Genomic DNA, 26,602 nt, shown 5'->3' with positions numbered 1-26,602 from the left:
GCATGCTTGTTGCAAGATTTGCTTTTGAATCCAGACTTCTGATGAACTATGGGGCTGTGATGCACAAACTTCCTTATGCTGAAATCCAAACTCATCTGTACAGTAGAACAACAGTTATAGAAAAAATAAATACATTGAAAACAAACATTTTTAACTTTGTTGATTTGCCCCTTTTTAGATGATATGTATGTGGTTCATGACTGAATTCTTGTTTCAATAAAGATGTGCAGACAGATTAAGTGGACCATCAAGTTAAGACCATCTAATGCAGTGGTTTTCTTACATTTATTTGCTGGTATGCATGATATTTCCTGTGATGGGTAATGACACCTGCTGTTACTGGTATACAACATGTAGTTAAGTGATTTGATACGGAACTGACGTACGAGGGCGAATTATGAGATGTTTCTTATAGAAAATGGACTACAAACTGAAATGACTAACAACAGAAATTCAGACAACTTGTAACATTTCGCTAGAATTGAAACAAATAAAAATAAAGTTGCTTGTACCCATCCTAAACACAGGGTCGGAGCCAGTGTCCTTCCAGAGCTCCCTGGATGCTTCCGGATTGGGAAGGCTCTGAGCCGTTTCCGCCGCCATTGCGGATTTTGGACAGAAGATCAGCCGTAGCCACTGCTATCCATCGATGCAGTGCAGAAAGCACTCACAGAAGGGGGACATATTCAACACTTCTACTGATACCAGATTTCGGAAACACGATTAGCAACACTGCGTATCACCTTTTATCGTGTTTTTCGTTTTCACTGACTGGCTCCGACCTACACATAGAGTGAGGAGGTCGTAGCTAGCGCGGTGCTACTGCCTAGCTAGCTAGCTGTACGGCTAGAATTTCAGGACTCCGGAGAAGCTCAAGGAAACCACCATGGCTCAAATCCTACCTATCCGCTTCCAGGAGCACCTGCAGGTATGTGGGCAAACCTAATAGCTCAATAAACACCTACACTCCCGTTATGTGTTTATTTCCCGGCGTAACGGTCGTTTGACAGCTTGCTAGCTGAGCTAACGGTGAACGTCAATACCCGCAGCAAATGAATGACCTCCCCTCCCCCGTTTAGCCAGCAGCTAACAACTAGCTTTTCGGGCTAGCATCTCTCATTCATTGCACTGATGCTGTTGCCTAGTCGACTCAATGTTAGCCGACGTTAGCTGTCATTGATGAACACGGGTCATACTAGTTGATTTTAAACACTTTTGCTGACAACTTCTTGCATTATTGACACATGCACGGCTTCGTTTAGATTAGCTGATATCTATTACGTTAGCTAGCTAACCGTTACAGCTTGTGTCGTGAGGGATGTGGGAATCACGTCATCTTAATCGTAGCTTCGTAAGACATTCAGTCGTCTACCTGGCTGTCATCAAAGTTTATCGCTAGGATGGCTGTTTTGATGCAGCCATAATATTATTTTCACACGGATCCCCTGGTAATGATGTGTCAGTGATGTATTAAAGCTAGCTAGTAGCTGCGAAACCGTGGTCAGCTGCAGTCTGACTAGATCCTGTGCCATCTCGCGTCACAGAACAAGGTTATGTCACGACAGGGCATTTTTACAACAGAAGTGAGACTCCTGAGGTTATTCTGGAGGGGTTCCTATCGGTGAATGTCACCTCCTTATCCAGCTGTCCGGGGTGAATCAGCTGGTCCACCCAGCCTGTCAAAAATGACGACATTTTTCTCTCTCGTACACATACTGTCCGTCATCACACCTGGAGACGGATTAGAGACGGTTCAGTCAAATTCAAGCTCCACCAGCACATCTCCTCCAACTGTGGGATTATTACATGTGCTCGGTGTTCGCACGAAAACCTGACATTCAACACTGAACTCCACTAGAGGCACTTTTCATAGTACAACCATGCACCTTGGATGACCTTTTGTGAAAGGTTTTTAAGTCCAACTAGCTGAAACGATGCAGCCTAATACAACAATCATGCAATAAATCCCGCCTTTTTATTGTATAATAATACCATATAATAATGTAAAGTCAGTGTTTGTTGAAAGTGTTTTAGAGAGATGTTGAGGTGTGCTTTTTTAAAATCATGTTGGAGGCTGGAGCTGCAGAAACAGGACTTTCTGTTATCTGACCTACTCATTGATATAAATTGGGTATTATTGGGACAAAATAATAGAAACACCTGTCCACATAATGCAATACAGTTATTAGTTGTGCCTAAAACACTGGAGTCCATAACAAGGATGCAAACCCTTGAAGGATGGTGCTGTACAACTACAACTCAATGCTGTATATGCTACTTAAAACAACAGAGTCTCCGTGTATCTCAAAGGTCAATATTGTAGTTGTGATGATGTTATGGATGTGGAATAAGAGCGATGATTAGTTGTTTTATTGGACCACAATGGAAAGAAGTCGGGATGAACAATATATATATAGATGCAGCGCACCACTGATGCGCTTGACACACTATTTTTGCGGCACTATTTTTGAAAGATTTGACTTTTTTTTTACACCACAAATGTTATTAGAGCCGTGTAGTATTAAATCATCCATTTTTGCTCACTACACCTTAGTCTTTCTGACCCTCAGGTGTGCATAAATTACAGGGTATGAATGCCTTTTTAAATGAAAATCTTATTCGTTATTAATCGTATTATAATTTAGTATTTGCCATGAGATCCAGGTAATTTCCGGTATCGGCTGAAAAGAATCCATATTGTGCATCCATGAAAATAAATCTTGTACTTTACTGTATCATCCTTGACACTTGAGTAGTAAACGGTGTAGGCCATGGGCTCCTCCTAAAACATGTCATGTGTTCATATCTCAGCTCCAGAACCTGGGCATCAACCCAGCCAACATTGGATTCAGCACTCTAACCATGGAGTCGGACAAGTTCATCTGTATAAGGGAGAAAGTGGGTGAGCAGGCCCAGGTTGTCATCATTGACATGGCAGACCCCAACAATCCCATCCGCAGGCCAATCTCTGCAGACAGCGCCATCATGAACCCTGCCAGCAAAGTTATTGCCCTCAAAGGTAAGCTCTAGTTAAAATGCATCTCTAGTGCTTTTAGCACATAGCTTTATGTGCCACCTAGAGAGGAGAGCTCTAGCTTTCTGGAAGCACATAGACTAAAAAGTAAACAATTAAATTTTGGCCGGTCACACACCATGCTATTGTTCTTTTCTAAAACATTGGGTCATTTGTGTAAATTTCGTTTGTGTTGTCAGTTACATAGCTGTCACAGTCTGCTTTTCATTTTGATGTTCATATGTAGACCACCCCATTTCTGTTTGTCGAAAAAGGTTGAGTAATTGAAGTGTAGTGTGACAAGTTTAAATGTAAAAGACATTGATATTGTAGGAAACGTAGCTGTAGTATCAGTGGTAAAATGTCATGCTGTCATGAATGCTTTGTCTATTTTGCTTGTTTTTGCTCTTTTTCATTTCCTACTGCTTTCTTATGTTTGCAGACGGTGAGTTGAATTTTACATATCATGAGTTGTCAAAGTGTAATCCTGTATGCACTGTCTTGAAATGTTTGCACAGTACTGATAGTAATTTTAATGAATGCTTGAATTTATAATGATAACACAAGCAGGGCATAGCAAAATTAAGAGGGTATCTTAAAGGACTGTATCGTTTTTTTCTTTGTTTTTGTGTGTGTGTGTTTGTCCCATTTGCTACACTGTACATATATTTTATATTACAGCTGACCATTTTCTGAAACTTACTGTACTTGAGAATTTTAAATGCACTTATGCTTTCAATTAACTTCAGTACAGTATGAAAATAAGCATATAAAGGCTTAAAAATAGCTTCAGAAAGGTAATTAATTACAATAAACATCCTGCCCACATGTGTTTTTGTCTAACGTTATTGTTGTGTGGTAATCACATCTCACAGAGTGTTTGTCTATGGTGGGAATTTAGTTGAATGAATACATTCACTTGGTGGTGACCCCTCAAAGTTGTCTCACAAACACAGGCAGTGTGAAAAGGAGGTAAAGACATAAATCTCTTCACTTAAGAAATAAATCCTGTTATGTCAGTTTTAAGCTGTTAGTCACAAACTGAAGACATCCATATAACATAACACAGACTCCACGTCTCCGCCAGAAAATTGTCTTTTAGGAGAAATTGTTATATGAATTGAATTTTTAAATTCAATGACAAACCCTGGCATTAACTGAAAATCATGAGAATATTCAGAAATGTTGAAAAGTATTCTGTGTCTTGGAAAATGGTTGGTAGTAATGTATAGTACATATGTATGTTGTAAAAGGGCTAAAACATGCAGAAAAAAATGATATGGTCGTTTAAAGAAAGGCTAAATCAAGTAAGCAGTGACATTTAGGCCATTATGCACTGGCTGTCTTGTTGACAGATTGTATGAAGAAGTCCTTATTCTCTGGAGAATTGGGTGCCACTGGCCTGTAATGTTAAAAAATCAATTATTCTTAATATTTATGTACTGTATAATGTCAGCCAACAGAGGCCACTACATTCATGCTTGTTTGTAGATGATAATTGTTTCTCTGTTTTGTTCAAGTATATACTAGTCTCACCTTGGGCTGGAAGTTGACAGTGCAAGAGTTGTGATATAGTTTAGGTTATATGTGCAGGGTTTAGCCACAAAGTAATTATGTAGAAATATGTAAATATGTAAAATTAGAATATTTCCCACTGAAGTACCCCTAGTGGTACTCTCAAAGAAGACATCGTGGCATGTACAGTAGCAGAGCACAGACAAATGACACAGGGACAGTCACAGAAACTCATAGTAAGTAAATAAACAAAAAATTATACATAATTTATAAATCAAAGAAAAGGCTGAGATGCTCATCTTAATAGTTTGCCTTCGCAGAGTCTATTCCAGCTTCCACTTAGACAAGGAGAGTGAGTGGGTGAACAAAAGAGTGAAACTGAGCTGAAACTTTGTTTGGTTTTTATTTTCTGCAATATAATTCTCTAGTTTAGTACTATCATGTATACAACTAGAGTTGACGTGTTTCTGAGAAAGATGATGATCATGGATTAACTGGTGACGACAGTCTCATAGATGAAATGAATGTGCTGCTGAATGCACAGGGACAGTCTTGATTGGCTGGGCCCAGGACATTGTAGAGGTCAAATCCAAATGTGGGGCCTCCTCTCTGCCTGTGCTTGAACTATGCTGCTAGCTTTATTCTTAAAAACTGACATTACTTTCAGGAAGCTGATTAAAAAACAAACTCTGCATTGCTGCAGGAGTTTGTTCATACCAATTTGCAGTTGTTGTGTTCTAGACTAAATACAGAATTTCACTTCACTTCCTCTCACTGTATTTTATTTAAGCAGTGTATTTTTCAATGTACTATACACACAATGTTACTGAACCATTTGTTCTGAAATTTCACTTTACCTCACAATTCTGATTGTGAGGCATCCTCATCACTCACTTGTTGTATTAACAGGTAATTATAGGATTTAGTCCGGTTAAGGGTTTCTCAGGATTGAATCTGAAATAAATGTCCTTGGCCCAAAGAATTGTAGTGTCTTTCCTCCACTGAGACTGAACTGGAGAAAGAAAAAAAATGGGTGTGAGTGCATCCGTCCAGCATCTTTCCCATCATCACATCTGTTTGTGTGCTTTGTGGTCTTCTTTTGCTAATCTGCATTCAGACCCAACCCAAATTCCCACATCCCTCATTTTAGGATTAAATTTCAATGTGAATCCCTTAAGAGCTCTAGCAACGTGCCTGGAGTTTCATTTCTCTAGTAGATGGTGGGGGTGGAGGGCTGGACACAGGCCATCAAAGCCTCATTTTGACTGCACAGGGCACCATGTTTTTCTGCAGATATTGGTTCCTAATTGATTTGATTAAGGGGTTCAAAAGATCAGTAGGGAATTGAACCATTTTACCAAAACAATGTAAAAAGCCATTGTTGATCCAGTTTAGAGGCACAGAGAATGTAGTGGAAGTAGTAGTAGTAGTAGCAGTGTATGTCTCTGATCGAGTGTCCAGACCTAAAATAGCACTGTGTCAAAAACACATGGAGCTTCATTGATGCGGGTGTCTTTTTACAAGTGCAGTCAAGATGATGAAACTGGATCCAGGAAGTGTAGTTTGAGTAATAGACCTACAAGATTAAAGGCTAATCAGACACACTGCACAGTGACAATCATTTTAATAGCAGTGACAATAATCACAAGGTAGTGACACCCTGTTCAAATTGCAAATGAATCCACCAGGAATCTGCATCCCCGTGTATTTATCCAGCACAGTGCCTCTCATTATGACGAAAAAAGTTAATCCACGATTAACTTTTTTGTCACCCTACCTCACTGTGTCAACACAGTGTCCTCAAATGAATGAGGGGGATGCATTTTGTGATGCAGTGCTATGTCAGTCTGAACACGGTCTAGTTTGAGCTTTTCAATTGAAAAACCTGTTTTAAGATGGCTTCAAATTTTCAGTTCACGTAATCACAAGAGGTTTGCCTATTCAGCCTCAACTGAATGGGTTTCTCACTAACAATTTAATAGCATCAGACCTAACTGAATGCAGATCCACCACCTAAGTGGTTGCCCTTTTGTTGTTCTTGCCTCTTGTTTTGACACTGGCACTGGCTTTTTGTATGGTCCTTTGGTGTACTCAAACCGAACCCCTGACTCCCAACGTTTCTCCAGTGGTTGAAGTTTGGTATGCCCAAATGGTATGTTTACTCCCAAAGTCTGCTGTGGGTTGTGTGTGGTAGCTCTAGTCACTAGACTGATATTTTGTTTACTGAAATAATTCAAATGTTTTGTGGGGGGGTGGGGGGGGGTCACAACATTTATCTGTGTCCCTGTATGTTAACCTTTGTTCTTAATGTTTGCAGCTGCAAAGACCCTGCAGATCTTCAACATTGAGATGAAGAGCAAGATGAAGGCTCACACAATGACAGATGACGTGACCTTCTGGAAGTGGATCTCCCTCAACACTGTTGCCCTGGTCACAGACAACGCAGTCTACCATTGGAGCATGGAGGGTGACTCTCAGCCAATCAAAGTGTTCGACCGTCACTCCAGCCTGGCAGGATGCCAGATCATCAACTACCGCACTGACGCTAAACAGAAATGGTTACTGCTAATTGGCATTTCAGCACAGGTAAATACACTGTGTTGCTGAACCATTGCTTCAGCCTGACTAAACCTGATCCTTTTGAGAAAAATATTGTCAGCACATTTACTAAAACCTTTTGTTTCATAAGCTGTAATATAAAATGCTTCAGCGGCTGGGATATGAAGATATATTTGCATTAGATAATGCAGATTATGTTTATGTAATGAAACGGTAGATTTCGGCGCTCTCAGTGGTACTGAAAGCAGAGGTGTAAAAGAATCAATAAAACAATACAAATCTTAACTATAAATCGCCTAACTTGGCCTAACTCATGGACTTTCTCTCCTTTTCAGCAAAACCGTGTTGTTGGAGCAATGCAGCTGTACTCAGTGGACAGGAAGGTGTCGCAGCCCATTGAGGGGCACGCCGCTGGCTTTGCACAGTTCAAGATGGAGGGCAACACTGAAGAGTCAACTCTGTTCTGCTTTGCTGTGCGAGGACAGGCCGGAGGAAAAGTAAGATTTACTAGCACTGCAAAGTCTCAGGCTGAATTTATTGCATTCAAAATACTTGCCAGAGATCCTTGTAATCTGACTTTGTTCTTTTTGTCTCAATGTCTTTTTGCTTCTAGCTGCATATCATTGAAGTGGGGACTCCACCGACTGGGAACCAGCCGTTTCCAAAGAAAGCTGTGGATGTTTTCTTTCCTCCAGAAGCCCAGAATGACTTCCCTGTGGCCATGCAGGTACAAAAACTACTCAAGAGGAGGCATGTGGGGCCTGTTTGTTCAGCAAACAAGATTCCCTCCTCCTCTGATGGGAAACTATACTCTCCACTGTTCATACGTCATCACTGCCTTTAAGATTTTTAAAGGAGTATTAACCAAAACAAGCTTTGCCTAGACTTGGGGTGGCTGTAATATGAAGCTGGTTTAATATGTTTATATGTAGAAATTGCAGCAAGCCATTCTGTACTCTCCCTCAGCATGTGACATCTCACTGAGACCTGGAATATATTTAATATTTAATACTCACCTAATGTTTTGCAGAGGGGCATCTTTATCATGATCACGATGTATTCATCGTTTACATTCTCTAACCAGATTTCTCTTTCTGTACATGCAGATCAGCTCCAAGCAAGATGTTGTCTTTCTCATCACCAAATATGGCTACATCCACCTGTACGACCTGGAGACTGGAACTTGTATCTACATGAACAGGATCAGCGGGGAGACCATTTTTGTCACAGCGCCCCATGAACCTACTGCTGGCATCATTGGTGTCAACAGGAAAGGACAGGTACTCAATGCACACTCTGGCCCCACATATATCTGATATCTGTAATTTGTGTTTAAATGAATGTTATGTATTTCCCTTTCAGTGATATGATGACGATGTTAACTGGCATAAGCATTGAATGATTAGCTACAACACTGAATCAGATGCTTAATAATTGTCTGTGCAACAGCCAGGCTCACTGTACATTTTTCCTCTTGGCTTTTATGCAAGTTGACAGCCAAAACTACGTTGCCTAATTATCTGTCATGTTTGATTTGTGATGTTAGTGGTTGCTGGAGGTTTGAAATGGTGGACAGATCTCCCCAATGTTGACCTTAATCAACCTCTTACAATACAAAAATTACATACATTTGTAAAATACAAATTGTTTTTTTTAAAAAAGCTTTGAATAAAGAGTATGTAAGCTGGCTGTGCACACACATGTACTGTAAAGCTATAGTGATAATTCCTAAATCTGTGCCAGTTAGAGACTTGGTGTGTGTTTGCACACTAGACTGCTGTTGATGACATTGGTTGGTGATTCACTTTCCCCGTGGTATGTCAGCCCTTTTGTATATCAGCGTGGGTCCTTGGGTGTCGTGGTATGACCTTGACTAAAGAAATCTCTGAAAATAACAGCCTGTAACAGCATCTTTAGTGTCAGGCAGCATGTGACAGTCACAGCAGGCGGGCTAATCTTGGCCAGGCAGGGTACACAATCTAATCCTGTTATTGCTCTTGGCCCGCACCTGCAGATCTACCATAGACAGCTCAGTGTGTTGCACACACTCACATGCGCTAAATGTAACACTACACGCGACAATGGACTATGTTCTCACGAAGCAGCATATGTGGTGCTCAAACCAGGATGAATTACTTTAGGTCCTCTAGATTGAGAATGACTCCTTGTGGGCATTCATATCATTAAATATGTTAATATGTTGTAGTGTTTGTTCATTTGTTTTCTTTTTAAATACATAAAAAAATAAATACATAAAATGTGAGTTTGTTTTAACCTTGGGAATAAGCCCTGTCTATGAGGTATCTTCTGTTGTGTGCAGATAATGAAGCATGCAAATGTGTTTTTCCAGGTTTTGTCAGTGTGCGTGGAGGAGGAAAACATTATTCCCTACATCACCAATGTGCTCCAGAACCCAGACTTGGCTCTCCGCATGGCTGTCCGCAACAACCTGGCCGGTGCGGAGGAGCTGTTTGCCCGCAAGTTCAACACCCTATTTGCAGCGGGGAATTACTCAGAAGCTGCCAAGGTGGCGGCCAACGCACCCAAGGTACTGTCAGTGTGGCCACCGTACACTCAGAGCGGGGTCAAACAACATGACATTACTCACAGTTCTAATTAATACGAGCTCAGACTCCTAAGACTAATCAGATTTCTGTAGCTTAGGGTGACAGTAAACACCCAGAGGTGTTGTATATGTAAAACAGATTTGGATTTGCATACCAAAATAGTTCAAAAGCAATTAAACAGATAGACATTTCTGTGTCTGCGACGGTCTGAGAATTTTCTAAATAGAGACATAAATCTAAATTAACTATACTCATTAATGTTCGCCTAATGTTACCACTGTGCTCAAAGGTGACTTTTCTTAACCAGATTCTTCCCACTGTAACTTAATTAGTGTGTCTATCATCCATCTTTCTTCTCCAGGGTATCCTGCGGACCCCAGACACCATCCGTCGATTCCAGAGTGTGCCAGCCCAACCAGGCCAGACGTCCCCCTTGCTCCAATACTTTGGCATCTTGCTGGACCAAGGCCAACTTAACAAGTTCGAGTCTCTGGAGCTGTGCAGGCCTGTCCTCCAGCAGGGCCGCAAGCAGCTGCTAGAAAAATGGTTGAAAGAGGACAAGGTGTGTTTCTAGCAGTTCATTTCATAGTGGACAATCTTTATCTTATCCTTAAAGAAGTTTAAGTGTTATGTTTCATTTTCTTGCTTTGTTCTGGACTTGTCTCTTTTAGACTTAGACTTAGACTTAGACTTGGATGACTCCCTCAGGGAAATTGAATTTCCAGCAGCATACAGTTCACAATAAACTCTTAGCTAAAAATAGAAAATAAAGATAGGAATAGAACAAAATACAATAGAATACAATTAAAATAAAATAAAATAAAATAGGATAAATAAAATAAAATAAAATAAATATAAATATAAATATAAATTAAAATAAAAATAAAAAAATAAAATTTTAAACCCTAGATTGGTTTTTCAATGAACTTCTTTTTGTGTATGTGTGTGTGTGTGTGTGTGTGTGTGTGTGTGTGTGTGTGTGTGTGTGTGTGTGTGTTTGCAGCTGGAGTGCTCTGAGGAGCTTGGAGACTTGGTGAAGTCTGTAGACCCTACTCTTGCCCTCAGTGTCTACCTCAGAGCCAACGTCCCCAATAAGGTTATTCAGTGCTTTGCAGAGACCGGACAGTTCCAGAAGATTGTCCTGTATGCCAAGAAGGTTTGTGACAATACCTGACTGTTACTCCAAGATTACCTTATATTATATAAGATTACTGAGTGAAATACTATCAGCATATTTTATAATGTTTTGATCTTTGCATTTATTTATTTTATATGGTTCCATCGTAGCTGTGGCACACCTCAGATGCAGGGATATTATGCTTAAAGTTCTGTTGTCCCTGTAGGTCGGCTACACTCCAGACTGGATCTTCTTGCTAAGGAACGTGATGCGGATCAGTCCAGAGCAGGGCCTTCAGTTCTCCCAGATGCTGGTTCAGGATGAAGAGCCACTTGCTGACATTACACAGGTACCATATATTACCATGTATTAATACCATAATAGGAAACTACATGTCAGATTGGCAAAAAATAACGTATTATCAAGTTAGAAGAGTGACCTCGTGACTGGAAAATTGCCGATTCAGAAGCAGAATTATTCATTGGCTACTGTCCTACACCCAATAACCAAGCAATACATTCTTGAAGCTGTTAATTAATAAGAAAGACAACCAAACATGCTGTTTTTCTAGGAGGAGTATAACATCTATGATCATTTCTTTCTTTTGTGTCTCCAGATTGTTGATGTGTTCATGGAGTACAACCTGATCCAGCAGTGCACATCCTTCCTACTAGATGCCCTGAAAAACAACAGACCCATGGAAGGACCACTGCAGACGCGCCTGCTGGAAATGAATTTGGTCCACGCTCCGCAGGTACATCAATGACCTGATCTAGAAATGGAATGCCATAGTTTATTTAGCAGTCTCTGTTTCTTCTTGATCATTTACAAATTCATGATTGGAAGTTTTCCATAGCTTTAATCATTTGCAGCTTTCATCAAGACATTAAATCATATCAGATTTATACTTTTATTTCCTTAATTTTTTAAGTAATGCTTACTAATGTTTAGGGGTTTCTTTCTTCTTCAAAGTCATTTCAGTGTGTTTCTTCTCACCATTTTTTTTTTATTTCCAGTTGCTCCTGTTGCAAGGTTTCCTGTTAACAAAGCTTCAAACAATGTTGAAATGTTTTTGTTCCTGTGTCATGTTTTGTAGGTTGCAGATGCCATCCTGGGCAACCAGATGTTCACCCACTATGATCGTGCTCATGTGGCACAGCTGTGTGAGAAGGCTGGTCTCCTGCAGAGGGCGCTGGAACATTATACTGACCTGTATGACATAAAGCGCGCTGTGGTGCATACACACCTTCTCAACCCAGAGGTACGAACACAGAAAATGCTAACACTAACAAAAAATGATTAAAAATGTGACTGTTATCCTGTTTTCTATGCATTTCTCATTGTAAAAACATGAATGTATTTTAATTTATCGGTTTGTGATTGCTATATGTGTCTTATTTTTGTTTGTCTCTGCAGTGGTTGGTGAATTTCTTCGGCTCCTTGTCAGTGGAGGACTCCCTGGAGTGTCTGAGGGCCATGCTGTCTGCAAACATCCGCCAGAACCTTCAGATCTGCGTCCAGGTCGCCTCCAAGTACCACGAGCAGCTCAGTACTCAGTCTCTCACTGAACTTTTTGAGTCGTTCAAGAGCTTTGAGGGTAAGCTGGGAATATACTGAATGCCAAACAATCTCTCTTGTCCTGTTCAGCTTTAGAAAGGAGCAAGTTTTCAAAGATATCTGCCGTTAGTTCTCCTGTTGATTTTGACTTTTTTGTCTTTCAGGTTTGTTCTACTTCTTGGGATCCATTGTGAACTTCAGCCAGGATCCAGAGGTCCACTTTAAATATATCCAGGCTGCATGCAAGACAGGCCAGATCAAAGAGGTGGAGAGAATCTGCCGTGAGAGTAACTGCTACGACCCTGAACGTGTGAAGAACTTCCTTAAGGTCAGAAACCTGGACCAGTACAGAATAAACTTTTCACTATAAAATAATCTAACCTTATTGCCTCTAATTTATCTATTATGCAAAAATGTGTATATTTTTCTCTACAGGAAGCCAAGCTGACTGACCAGCTGCCTTTGATCATTGTGTGTGACCGCTTTGATTTTGTCCACGATCTGGTCCTGTACCTGTACCGCAACAGCCTGCAGAAATATATTGAGATCTATGTGCAGAAGGTAAATCACTACATTCTCACTGATAGGAAGAGTTAAGCTTGTAAACTCTGGACTGCTTCACCCCACTTCCAATAAAACTATTATTGTGCATATTTGTGTTTGTTGTAACCTTATCATCATATATTCCAGGTGAACCCGAGCCGTCTGCCAGTAGTCATTGGAGGGTTACTGGATGTGGATTGTGCGGAGGATGTGATTAAGAATCTGATCATGGTGGTCAGAGGGCAGTTCTCCACAGATGAACTGGTGGCTGAAGTGGAGAAAAGAAACCGGTAAGAAGAGAGAGATTAAACAAAGTGCATTGCAACAGTGGAATCAACCTTTCGCAGCCAAGTCTTGGAGAGTCATGAGTCAGCAGTTGTTTTTCTCTCTAAACCTTGTGCTGTGTAATCCATACCATTTGTCTTTCCGCAGATTGAAGTTGCTGCTGCCTTGGCTGGAGGCTCGTATTCATGAAGGTTGTGAGGAACCTGCTACCCACAATGCCCTGGCCAAGATCTACATCGACAGCAACAACAACCCAGAGCGCTTCTTGAGGGAGAACCCCTACTACGACAGTCGTGTCGTGGGCAAATACTGTGAGAAAAGAGACCCCCACCTGGCCTGTGTGGCCTATGAAAGAGGACAGTGTGACCAGGAACTGATTCATGTGAGTTAATACTGAAGTCATACTTGCACTGAAGGCAAAAACATTGACGCTGTGCAGCTCTCTTTGTTTATTGATGTTTCCTGTTTCAGTTGTTCTGATGTGCATATATTATTTTCATGATATCTGAGGTCTGTTATTGGCTCTCATGTTAGCCATATTTGTTTTTACTCCTTAGGTTTGCAATGAGAACTCACTGTTTAAGAGTCTGTCCCGCTACCTTGTGCGGCGCAAGAACCCCGAGCTGTGGGCGAGCGTGCTGCTGGAGACCAACAATTACAGAAGACCACTCATCGACCAGGTCTGACCTCTTAGCTTCTCTGAAACTAAATTATGCATCATTAACTATTTTATTTAGATTATTGATGCAAAGGCACCTGCAGTACAGACTTGTTCTATAACACAAAGTTAGCGTTCATGTTGGATACATTTAATCATTTGAATCTTTTAGTTTTTACTCAAAACATCAGCTGTAGTGCATCAAGTCTGTTGTCCCTCTCTGCTGCAGGTTGTCCAGACAGCCTTGTCTGAGACCCAGGATCCTGAGGAGGTGTCTGTCACAGTCAAGGCCTTCATGACCGCCGACCTTCCCAATGAGCTCATTGAGCTTCTGGAGAAGATTGTCCTGGATAACTCTGTCTTTAGCGAGCACAGGTGAGAGACTTGATGTTACCCGTACATGTCATATGTGTTTGGCTGTGATTGAAAAATATGCATTTGAATGTCTCCACAACATGTAAGACATTTGTAAGGAAAAGCTGTTTTCTGCTTTTTTTTAGCCATGTAGAAGTTAAGACACTTACTGAGACTGTCCTTTGTTGTTGTGTTTTCTCAGAAACCTCCAGAATCTGCTCATCCTGACAGCCATTAAAGCTGATCGAACACGTGTTATGGAGTACATCAACCGTCTGGACAACTACGACGCCCCAGACATTGCAAACATTGCCATCAGCAATGAGCTGTTTGAGGAGGCCTTTGCTATTTTTAGGAAATTTGATGTCAACACCTCTGCTGTGCAGGTCAGTGGATTATTCATCGACTAAAGAATCCCTGTTTATAATGGCTACTAGAATCGCATTATTGACTTTGATGCAATATGATCTGAACATCGTCTCATTTTGTCCAGGTTCTGATTGAGCACATCGGTAACCTGGACAGAGCTTATGAGTTTGCTGAACGTTGCAATGAGCCACCAGTGTGGAGTCAGCTGGCAAAGGCCCAGCTTCAGAAGGGCCTGGTCAAAGAAGCCATTGACTCTTACATCAAGGCTGATGACCCCTCCGCCTACATGGAGGTGGGACAAGCTGCAGCCCAAAGCGGTAAGATTAATTTTATTCTCAATTCTTATTCTTTTAGCTTCATTGGTGCTAAGATCTGAAGAATTTGGGGTAAATGCTGATTGTAATTTATCGTTTCTATCAATAGCATTTTGCTAAATATACAGTAGATTGATGAGCTTAGGAAACTGATCAGAGTTGATTGTTGTGCTCAGGAAACTGGGAGGACCTGGTGAAGTTTCTGCAGATGGCCCGTAAGAAGGCCCGCGAGTCTTATGTTGAAACAGAGTTGATCTTTGCCCTGGCCAAGACCAACCGCCTGGCTGAGCTGGAAGAGTTCATCAACGGACCCAATAATGCTCACATTCAGCAAGTAGGTCTTTGGAAGCATGAAGACATGCAGCGCACACTCACATACACAGTTGTTACCACTTAATTCTCTTTCACCTGTTGCTACTTTGCTGAACCTGCTTTCCTTTTGTGTCCTTTTGTCCTTCAGGTGGGTGACCGTTGCTATGATGACAAGATGTACGAGGCAGCCAAACTGCTTTACAACAACGTTTCCAACTTTGGCCGCCTGGCCTCCACTCTGGTGCACCTGGGAGAGTACCAGGCAGCTGTGGATGGAGCTCGCAAGGCCAACAGCACCCGTACCTGGAAGGAGGTGAGGATGATGATACAGCTTCATTTTGTGCTCTGTACTGAGAAAAAGTCCTTTGAAGAGTAAAGAGTCAGATGGAGCACTTTATCTCTGTCTACCACTTCCATGCAAGCTTCCCCTCAGTGTCACTGTTGAACGTTTACTGTCCACTCACCTATATTAAACACACTGTTTGATTTGATTCTCCTCTGTTCCAGGTGTGTTTTGCATGTGTAGATGGGAAAGAGTTCCGCCTTGCCCAGATGTGCGGCCTGCACATTGTCGTCCACGCCGATGAACTGGAGGAACTCATCAACTACTACCAGGTAACAGAGGCAACCTGGGCTAGTGTAAATCTCACCTGTTAGACTTGCTATGAATGCTTCATTTTAACAGTGGGGAGTATACTTTAATTTGATCCGGTGTATTATCTATACAATGAGTCAAGTAACTCTTTTTTATATATATATATATTTACTATGAAAAGATCCTGTCATCATATTTGTTTGTCTTCTCTTGGCTTTGAAATAAGCAAGCATTAAACTCATGATCAAAACATACAATGAAAGTTAGTAACATAAACAAAGTGACAAAATACATGGATTGCTGTCGGTGTAAGGGAATTCTGTGTACATGATTTTTTGCAATTGCATTTTTCTAGTAACAAATTAGGTTTACTTGATAGATTAAAGTAGTTTGGAGGTGCTTGAAAAGTTCTTAAATTTTACTCTTCCATACCTTCCAGGACCGTGGTTACTTTGAGGAGCTGATCACCATGCTGGAGGCCGCCCTGGGGCTGGAGCGTGCCCACATGGGTATGTTCACTGAGTTGGCCATCCTCTACTCCAAATTCAAACCCCAGAAGATGAGGGAGCACCTGGAGCTCTTCTGGTCCCGTGTCAACATTCCAAAGGTGGGTGAGGCGAAACACAGCAGTGTCTTCAAACGAAGCACTCAGCTTTAAAGACGTAGTCATAGTCTGTTAAAACATTTTTTTTTTTTTTTTTACACATAAGTTCATGAGCTATGTGTGTGTGTTTTTTCAGGTTCTCAGGGCAGCAGAGCAGGCTCACCTCTGGGCGGAGCTAGTGTTCCTCTATGACAAGTACGAGGAGTACGACAACGCCATCATCACCATGATGAATCACCCATCTGATGCCTGGAAGGAGGGCCAGTTTAAAGACATTGTCACCAAGGTGAAAAAAACAAACAACAAAAAAAACTATACTTTATTATTGATGCTAGTTGTCATTCTGGTTACAAGTTCTACTGTAATAAACCAAAGGAAAACACTGATTCATTATTATGAAGATAAAATAAATTTTCAATTGACTAAATGTGTGTTTTTCATCCTAGGTGGCCAATGTGGAGCTGTATTACAAGGCTGTCCACTTTTATCTGGAGTTCAAACCGTTGTTACTGAATGACCTGCTCATCGTCCTCTCTCCAAGACTGGACCACACACGTGCTGTCAACTTCTTCAGCAAGGTCCTACTATCAACTTTTGTTTACAATTCTCAGAGTGTTAGGTGGTATTTAATTATAAAACATCTTGAAAATATCTGAAAATAAATGCTCACATTTGTGGCTCACATGTTTGACTGTAGATGACAGAGCATGATGTGTAATGTTGACCTACCCAAACAATGCAGTTAAATAAGAGATAGAATGTTTGTTTGTTTTTGTTTAGGTGAAACAGCTGCCTCTGGTTAAACCTTACTTAAGGTCTGTCCAGAATCACAACAATAAGTCAGTAAATGAGGCACTCAACAACCTCTTCATCATTGAGGAAGACTATGCGGTAAGATATTTTTAATATCATCCATTGTATGTCATTACAGATAATATGATTCTAATGTCTTTATGCTGGTTGAGGCAGAAACATGTTGGATTTGTTACCAGAACAGTGCACTAAATATTTTGCAGTTCAGTAAAGCAGGATAAATGTTTTCACAGAGCTGCATTTTCAGTTGTATCTTATAATCCCCTCTGTCTCTTATTTAGGCACTGCGCACTTCCATCGATGCCTATGACAACTTCGACAACATCTCACTGGCCCAGGGTCTGGAGAAGCACGAGTTGATTGAGTTTAGGAGGATCGCAGCCTACCTTTTCAAGGGCAACAACCGCTGGAAACAGAGTGTTGAGCTCTGCAAGAAGGACAAGCTGTACAAGGTGCATTTCACTAAAACAAATAATAACTCTAATTCTAAATCAGCATTTCAATGCTGTGCAACTTCTTTTTTTTCATGTCTGTTCAGCTATTCTGAAGAAAGATTGATGATTGTTGAATCTCATATCCAAGTCGTCAAATAGATACGCTGGCCACCAACCCAAAGCATCGCCATTTGATGACTAGTGGAATGAGACTCGGCAATCAACTATCTTTCTCCAAAATCGCTTAAACTCCACCTTCAACGGGGCCCTCTAGTAACAATCTAACAGCACCATAAATTACTATTATTGTTATTAATCTTACCACAATAACAAAAACAAAATTCAGGTCGCACACTATTGCAGTTGGAATAACTCAAGTAATTACAAAATAAGATCTTGTTAGGTAACTGCATTTGCTTGGTGCTCTGTGCTCAATTTAATCCAATGGGTCACTTTCTTTAAAAGAAGGATGAAAAGATCTTCAAAACAGTTTGGGCTAAAAAAAAAAAAATTTTAAAGAAGACTTCGGTACAGCTCCACAGTACCTGCTCCACTTCTTCACAGCATGTAACTCACAACCATGAAACCAATGTAAGATGGCAGATGTGGTCACTTGTTCAAGTCAACTGATTAACCTGTAATTGCGCTTCCCTCTCCGCAGGATGCCATGCAGTATGCGTCCGAGTCCAAAGACATCGAGCTGGCGGAGGAGCTCCTGGCTTGGTTCCTGAACGAAGACAAGAAGGAGTGTTTTGCAGCCTGCCTATTCACCTGCTACGACCTGCTGCGGCCCGACGTTGTGCTCGAGACGGCCTGGCGACACAACATCATGGACTTCTCCATGCCATACTTCATCCAGGTCATGAGGGAGTACCTCTCTAAGGTGGGTTGGCCAGAGGTAACTAGTGTGTGTGATGTATCAGGATAAGGTAGATGGCTTCATGAGAAGGTTGAGTCATGTTATAGATACCTTTTCCAAATTCAGAGTGAAAGAAGGTTATTAGAAGGTAAATGGGCAAGGCTACCTACATATTTACCTTTGTTTTCTGATGCTGTTAGGTGTTGGTACTTGTGAAATAGTATTTGTAAACCTGCACCTACCTGTGAAGACCCACCTGATCTGTTCAGATTGGTGTACCACAGAAAGAAACTAAATATTCAATTGAATCTAATACTTTTCCCCCTGATTGCTATCGCTAAAAACAGCAAATGGCAAACTGTGTCTGCAAATACTATTCGGCTGTAGGCAGTGTCCCCCCAGTATTAAACACAAAGCACCACAGTACTGGCTATTCTTTCCTCCATTCATGCTCATCTTCCTGTGCTTCTGTCAGTCGTGTGTCATCACTGGTGTTTTCCTTTTCGTTTGGCTTTCCATCCACTTGAGCTACTTTTCCATACAAATGTGTTCCAGAGAAGATTCATAACTGCTGTGTTGCTCGTCATGCCATTTATCTCTGTTACATGGCAAAAAAAAAAAAAAGAACAGGCCCACCTGTTGCTTTCATAAGACAGCAGACCTGAGTGAAGCATTTGTAAAATATGTTGCATTTGTTTGCCAAACTTGAAATGCCAAGTTGGTGGATTTTACTACATCAAAATAATTCAGTTTGTCATAAAAGCTGTTAGCTGACTGCTTCTTGGTGCTTGTTGTGTCAAACCGCACCAGTTGGTTTCTTGAAACATTTGAATCAAGAAATCATTTGTAAGTCTTAGCATTCTATATTAAACACAGAGCATTGTATAGTTGACCTTGTTGTGTAAGTGTGTAAACTTACTTTAGGCCCTATTAGTCAACATCTGTGTTTTATATTTTACCCTGTCGTAAGCAACAAAGGTAAAATTCACAGTACCAGAGTAATCTCAAGTCTGCATTTGTATCAAAAGTGGCATTATTACCCGCATCTCTCAGGATTTTTGTGTTTGTGACAAGTCGTCTGTTTGCTCTTCTCTTCTCTGTCAGTTTCTATTGTGGGAGACTTCCATTTGTTTTTTTTTTCCTCCTTAAGTTGCCTCTCTGAATTTCCTTTCCAGGTTGATGCGATAAAGGAAAAGGTGAAAGTCGAATCCATTTTCTAATCATTCTTTTTGACCCCTCTCCCCTGTCCTGTAGCCTGTAGTTTGGAGGAGTAAATTTAGCAGAAACTGCATGAACCCTCTCCCCCCATGTCACTTTGCTGCTTCTGATTGTAAACTCCACATTTCCACTAGACCACCTACCAACCCACGAGACTCCAGAGCGGGGCTCTTCACTCGCAACCCTCAGGGCTCTGCTAGGTTTGCTGGTGTCAGTGATGGCTCTGGATCAAAACAGTGACTGAAGAACTCTTCTGAATTAGATGGGCACAAAACTTAATGCAAGAGGAGGCATAAAAATGTCTCTTTCCGATCTGTTTCAGATTCTATTTCTCCTTGGCATTACGTCTGAATCAACATTAATAATTACTGATAAGATTCACCTAATGAAAAGGTCAAATGAGATCACTGTAAGATTTGTTTTTGTTTAAGAGGAAGCATTTTGCTGACGGGCCCAGATTTAGTAACCATTAGCTCCGATCCTAACTGAAGCTCGATAGATATTGTATGACTTTTTTAAATAGACTTTCATAATTTGTTTTTGTATATTCTTTAATTTTGTGAACAGCAGTTAAACTGTGTGAAAGCCTCACTTAAATCTGCAATAACAGTTTTTTTTTGTCAGAAGGAAACAAACCGTAAACACAACCCCAACGTGTTATCACCTTTTAAGGTTTACTATGGGGGGTTTTACTAAGAAAAACAACGTATCGACTCAAACAATGACCCATTACAAGTGTATGGCAATGTATGTATTTGCAGTCTGCTCCCTCTGCCTGTATTTTCTTTGATTTTCTTATCTCGCTGTGGGCGGGACTTAATTGTGTCCATACTGGGGAGAAGATAGTTGATTGTTGAGTCTCATTTCAGGCCATCAAGCTCTGACACTTTGGGTTGGTGGTTCGCCATCATACGAATTTGGGATTCGTATGATCGATTTGTATTTGACAACCTGGTAATGAGACTCAACGCTCAACTGTCTTTCTCCAGATCACTTTAGTTGGCTATTTTACAAACAGCAACTGGCAGGTCCTGCATACTATGCCTTTAAGTTGATATGGCCAACTAGAGCTTTTTTCACTGAAAATGACACTATGAGAGCAGAGTGAACCAAGCACCAAGTTGAAAGATGCTATAAGCCTCCTCAGAGCTGAGGGGAACTGCAGAGTCCAGTGATAAATCTTTGTGGGTCTATCAACAAGATCGTCCCCCTTTCTCTATCAAATGTGCCCCATCACAGCCCATCTCCGAGCCATCCACTTCAGCCAGCATACCCATCAGCTCTCCTCGGGTGCAGTGAAGAGCTCCCCTCTGGATAACTACCTCACCTGCTGTGGTCAGGTCCTTTTCTCACAGACTTGTAGATCAATTCTAATGTTAAACTGTCTTTAACACCACTCAGCTGCAGTCTGCTGCGAGACGACATCCTATCTGAATGATTATTGATAATATCTTTATGTTGAGGGGTGAGGGCTTGTTTACGTCTGTATTTGGACAGCGGTGCACGAGCAAAGACTGCAGCTAAGTGTAAGACCTAATTCCATTAATAGAAAAGCCAGTGAGGCATTATTTTAATGAAGTGACCATTCTTTCAGAGACCTTTTATATTATTTCTCTCCATGTCTGTCTGTACTACTGAATTTATTTCAACGCTATAGAAGAACACGGGTGATAAAACTCATAAACATTAGGTACATGCATTTCAAGAGGGGGGTATTTTTCTGCAGTATGTCTCTGAGTATTCTCTGCTACTGTAAAGTGTGGTCTCTTCAAGCAACAAACAGCTTGAGTTCACAAGAGATGATCTGTAGTTCGGGTGTGTTCTCTGGGGAAAAAAACTACATGTAGAGCGACAAGCATGCATCTCCCCCTCCCTCTGTAGCATCAGCAGCACTAAGGCCAGGCTAGGAGACATCGTTGTTGGCTGTGCCTGCTTCTGGAAACCTTGAACTGGCTGTACAAAACCATCCCCTCCACCCTCTTTCACACTCCCTCCACTATGCTCTCTGCTGCTCTGTCTTTCTTTCTCATGCACTCTTCAAGAAGAAAATGACTAAACTGCCGCTTCAGCATGTCTCTCAACCCTTCTCTTCTGAAACAAAACAAAAGCCTGTCTTTTCTTGAAACAGCCTGCTTAACCAGACTGACTGACTGTAGTGGTAAACCAGGCAGTATGTAGAGAACTGAACCCAAAACCACCATAAGAGGTCCTTAAATGATTTTTTATCAGTATTTAAAATGTACACTGTCAGAGCTGAAGGTAATATCAGAAGCTTGTTGCTGGCTGCTTAATTCTTTGAATTATTAGCTCACTCTTTTGTCCTTTCCTCACCATTTTCTGCCTCTGAGCTGCTTAGCAAACACTGAAGCACCAAAGAAAACACCAGGCAGTTGTAGCAAGTTGATTCACAAGGACTGTTTTTTTTAAGCAGTTCACAAACAGGCAATGACTTCATTGGGGCATGTGTGAAGGTCGGTGGCATGTCTCTCAAAATGTTCTGGATTGCAAACACACTGACATAACACTTTTGATAGTTTCTACTACAGGTGAAACAAACAAAAATCATTGATAAGTCATTGATGAGTAACGGAAAAAATAAAACTGCCAACCACTTTGGTTATCAGTTGATGAATATCTTTAGGTTTGGACTGCCTTTTGATGACATTAGTTGTGGCTGTAGAAAATTGTGTTGGACATTTTTCATTATTTTCAGACATTCTATCGACCACATGATGACTCCATTAAAAGCTTTGATAATGAAAATCATTTTTAGATGCAGCCTTATATTCAAAATGTATCATTTGCACTACACTTGAAACTTATTTTTGCTTAATGTGCTTTTTCCAATAAACACACTCAGATATCAGTTTATATTTCTTCCTGTAACCCCAACATTGACTACAAAAAGCTATAGAGGATCTTTATAAATGAGCATTTCTACACTTCTAGCGTGAATATCCAAGACGAGAGCGACGTAAGGGTGTTTGGGGATGTTGCACACAAGGCTGCAGAGAAAAGGCTGCACACACACAATCTCATGAAGCATATTCCAGCCTCACATTATACTCAGTAACTGTATTGTGTTACTTTGTTGTGTTAGGACCATGGTATCTGTACAGCTCAGTGTTTCAGAATCAAGTCTTGACCTCTGTTTGGTTGATAGCTGCACCTTAAAAAATGTATTCGGATTGTTACTGACAGAAATGCGAGCGAAGGCTATTTAAGCTTTGTCTTGTTCAGCTTCACTGTCCACCAACATGTGAAGAAAGTATTGACATTCTGCTAAGAGATGGACAAACTAACTAATGGGTGAAAAAACTGTGAATCTGTTGATACCGGTGAGGGGTTGGTTCTCTACATACCCAACATTTCCAACACGTTAGAGTAGATGATTTGGGTGGCTGGATGGTGGGACCATTATTGCCCAGTAGCCGTGTGTCTTTGTCTCCCCTCCTAATCCCAATACTTTCCACGAAGAAGTGGACGTCTATCTAATAGGCTGTTGTAGCTGAGCTCCATAGAGTAGCCAGTAGCTCTCTAGATGCAGTTACTCCCTTTGCCTTCTAGAGGGCCTCCAACACATTAGCAAGGTCTGCCTCCTGCAGCCTGTTTTTTTTATTTTATTTTTTTTTATTTAAATCTGGACTGTATTCATCTTCGCCTGTCAGGAATGGTCCCATCCGTCAGCCAGTGAAATAACCCAGAGGTCAGTTTTTACAAACCCGGTGTCTCAGCCCCTTGCTCTTCAAGAGCCCCATCGGCCGCAGTGTGACTGAAGTCTGACACGTCGCTGTTGTTGTGTTTTCCACAGGTGGACAAACTCGAAGCCTCTGAGTCTCTGAGGAAACAGGAGGAGCAGGCTACTGAGTCTCAACCCATTGTTTACGGTAAAATGACCACACACAGATGATAATTGTGTGACCGTAATTTCCAACATTTTAACTTTAACTCTTCTAACCACTTATCCTGATGTTTGTGTTACAGGCACACCCCAGCTCATGCTCACAGCAGGGCCCAACGTGGCCGTGCCTCCTCAGCAGCCCTACGGCTACGGCTACACAGCAGCACCAGGCTACGCTCAGCCACCACAGCCCAGCTTCGGTTACGGCATGTGAACACCCAACAACCCCCGACCCCACCTCGACTTGACCCGACACCTTCCTTCCATCTGTCCTTCTCTCTTTGTGTTCCTCACCAGCTTCCCATGGTCTTCTACTCACAACAGGGGCCACAAGCAAGCAACAGCCCACTCTGGTTTTGAGTACTATTTTTTTATTATGTTGTCGTGTTCCAGGAGAAAACATTCAACCGCATTGAAGGACTTTTATTTGTATTGTTTGAAAAGAAATTGGACCACATGTTTGTTTGTTTTTCACATTCCATATTTATGACTACTTATTTAGAATTTTTTTTGTGTGTTTATGTTAATGTCATGTTTTTTTTATTGGTTTATGGTTTGTGCAGAAGTGGACTTGCTTAAAGCTCAGCAAAGAACCTTTGAAGTAGGTGGAGGAGCATTGGATTTTGCACTCGTGAAGAAATTAATGTAGAGAAGCTCTTACTTTTGATGTACTGAACATGTGAACGGCTTACATTGTCTCGTTTGTCTGTATAATGCATTTCATCATTGTATATTCTGAGGAAAAAAAGGTTACATATAATATTTGAACATATATTGCCATTTCAATGGCTATAGCTAGCAACACTAAGTGATGATAGTATATTCTGCACAGGCGTGTAGCTTTATGGAGTTTTAAATGCATACAGACGTATGTCACTGTATGAATGAGGGTGTGTTTGTGTGTGTGTGTATGCGAGTGTGACCTGATTGGTCTAAATAAGAATTTTAACCCCCCTCTCAGCCTGTACTGGGCTCTCCAATCCACCCTCCTAGATGTTAGCTCTCCCTTATCGGCTCCATGTATTTAGGTGACCTCTTGTGCCGTGTACAGTGCTTGTGTGAGACTGTATCTGTGTATGTGCAAGGACGGGACCACGGCTACCAGACCCCAGGGCCCTCAACCCCTTAACCGTACCGTGTGTGTGTATTTACTCTGAACCCTCCTCGTGCTGAGGTCCGTGTATGCCAGGTGTTGTGGTGTTTCCCCTCGGTCACCATTAACTTTTTTTTTTTTTCTTGCGTGTACAGATGTGAACATGATGAAATGAAAACTTTTAGATGGAGACCCCACCCATCTTTCCTCCACCCCACTCTTCCAGTCCTGTTTCCTCCTTTGTTAATGCTTTGCGGCAAGAACAAGAAGAAGACAGGCTGGTGGAACCTTTGGTGTCCTCATGACAGCTCGATTAGATCCATAAACACTCCTGTAGGTCGTGTGTTTAGATGGTTATGATGAAGAAATTAGGTCTCAGTACATCCAGTTCTTTGTCAAGAATGGTCTGAAATCAGAGCCTGTATTTACCTTGATGTACTTAACTTCCTTACATGCTTTAAGCTGTGTGTGTAAAGTGTCACCCTAACCCTAACATAAGTTAAATTCCTTTCTGTTGTCATGCATATTAGTAATAAAGGGGATCTGTCATTGATAAGTGGAAGAATATGACTCAACTGAAAGGGAAATACTAGCCTAAATAAAACCTAAAAATTGGACCAAGTCTCCTGTCGAGTCAGTGTGTCTGAGAGGAAGTAGTCATATCTCAAAAAGTCACTTTATTTTGTTGTTTTGTGTTTGCAACATGCTTCCACTCAGAGCCATTCTGGAATAGCATAAACTACTAAAACATGCACATACAAGTGATCAAAACCTCATAAAACAATTAAATGTTCTGTAGAATCATATTTAATATTACCATGGATTAAAGTTCTCTGTCGCTACGACGGATTTCCGTCATTCAAACTTAACAGGCGACTTGTGAGATCAATGTAGATCGGAGGAGAACTGTTGGCTGATGTTTATTGACAGATTGTCACACTCTACAGCCAATGGTATCGTTCACAGCGTGTGCGCGCCTGACCAATGACAGTGTAGTGACCCACACAGGGCGGGATCTCAATCCGGAGCGGCGCTGAAGTTTAGCTGCTTAGCTAGCAAGGACTCGTCGCGCTGCTACGTTATCAATTGAGTTTAGTCAGCACGTGAGAACTCGTCTGACACGGAGAGTCTCCTGTTGTGTGCTACATGTGTGAAATAACAACTATAGTCTGGACTTTGTCTGCAGTGTATCTGTGTAAACGGCTTCATTCAGCGTCTCTCCCTCCCCTCTGGCACCGGGAGTTACCATGGTTACAGGAACGCCCTGAAACTTTATAATGATGATCAATAAGAAGTTTTTGGTTAGTTTGACTGTACAGAATCATGAATGTAGCCTGATTGTAGCTCAATGCTTAAATCTTGTATTATAACATATAGAACAAAGCCTCAGAGCTTCTTTGATTATTAACAGTATGTTAGTGATGACAGAAAGGTGATAACTCGCAATCAGACTGACAAGGCTGCAAAAGTTGCTGCTTGTATGATGTATTTTTTTGTTAAACAATAAGAGGCTCACTTTAAACAATATTAATAATAATAAGAATTAATGATAATGATGATGAGAAGAAGAAGTAGCAAATTAGCGTACTGAAAAGCTCTGTAGATGGTTGATTATTTGAAAGAGTAAAACTTGAGAGAAGCTTGGCAAAAATAAAGACACAGTTTGATTTCATAGATTGAAAATTACATTGAAAAGACAAAAAACATTTTAAGTGCGAATAGAACAGCTGTTCAGATCATCCTCCTGTAAAACACTGTTGGTCAAATATTTAAACTTGATGTCTGCATGAGAGAACATGGTGTGGGGTGAGGCTGTAAATCTTATTTTTTTAGCACGTGTCAAGTAAAATGCCCTGTAACATGTTTCACAAATTACAAATTGGGAATATGACTTGGCTACAGCTCGAAAAAACATTTCAGTC

General features: G+C 41.1%; 1 protein-coding gene across 1 annotated transcript; it reads left to right on the top strand.

Annotated features, from left to right (window-relative positions):
* Positions 1-640: 640 nt before the first annotated feature.
* Positions 641-25,297, top strand: LOC141014895 (clathrin heavy chain 1-like). The gene is made up of 32 exons (XM_073488838.1): positions 641-928; positions 2,812-3,019; positions 6,846-7,114; positions 7,423-7,584; positions 7,701-7,814; positions 8,194-8,367; positions 9,438-9,635; positions 10,016-10,216; positions 10,658-10,810; positions 10,998-11,120; positions 11,388-11,525; positions 11,868-12,032; positions 12,188-12,368; positions 12,493-12,656; positions 12,764-12,889; positions 13,019-13,161; positions 13,304-13,538; positions 13,714-13,836; positions 14,044-14,189; positions 14,371-14,554; positions 14,662-14,854; positions 15,028-15,185; positions 15,312-15,476; positions 15,671-15,778; positions 16,198-16,365; positions 16,499-16,648; positions 16,809-16,940; positions 17,143-17,253; positions 17,457-17,627; positions 18,271-18,492; positions 23,498-23,573; positions 23,671-25,297. The coding sequence occupies exons 1-32, from the start codon at positions 887-889 to the stop codon at positions 23,799-23,801; spliced, it is 5,034 nt and encodes a 1,677-aa protein (XP_073344939.1). The 5' UTR covers positions 641-886; the 3' UTR covers positions 23,802-25,297.
* Positions 25,298-26,602: the final 1,305 nt, after the last annotated feature.

This window comes from Pagrus major, chromosome 2 (genome assembly GCF_040436345.1).
Source record: "Pagrus major chromosome 2, Pma_NU_1.0".
NCBI classification, from domain to species: Eukaryota; Metazoa; Chordata; class Actinopteri; order Spariformes; family Sparidae; genus Pagrus; species Pagrus major.
Note: the sequence above shows the minus strand (reverse complement) of the source record. Positions and strands in the feature narration are given on the sequence as shown.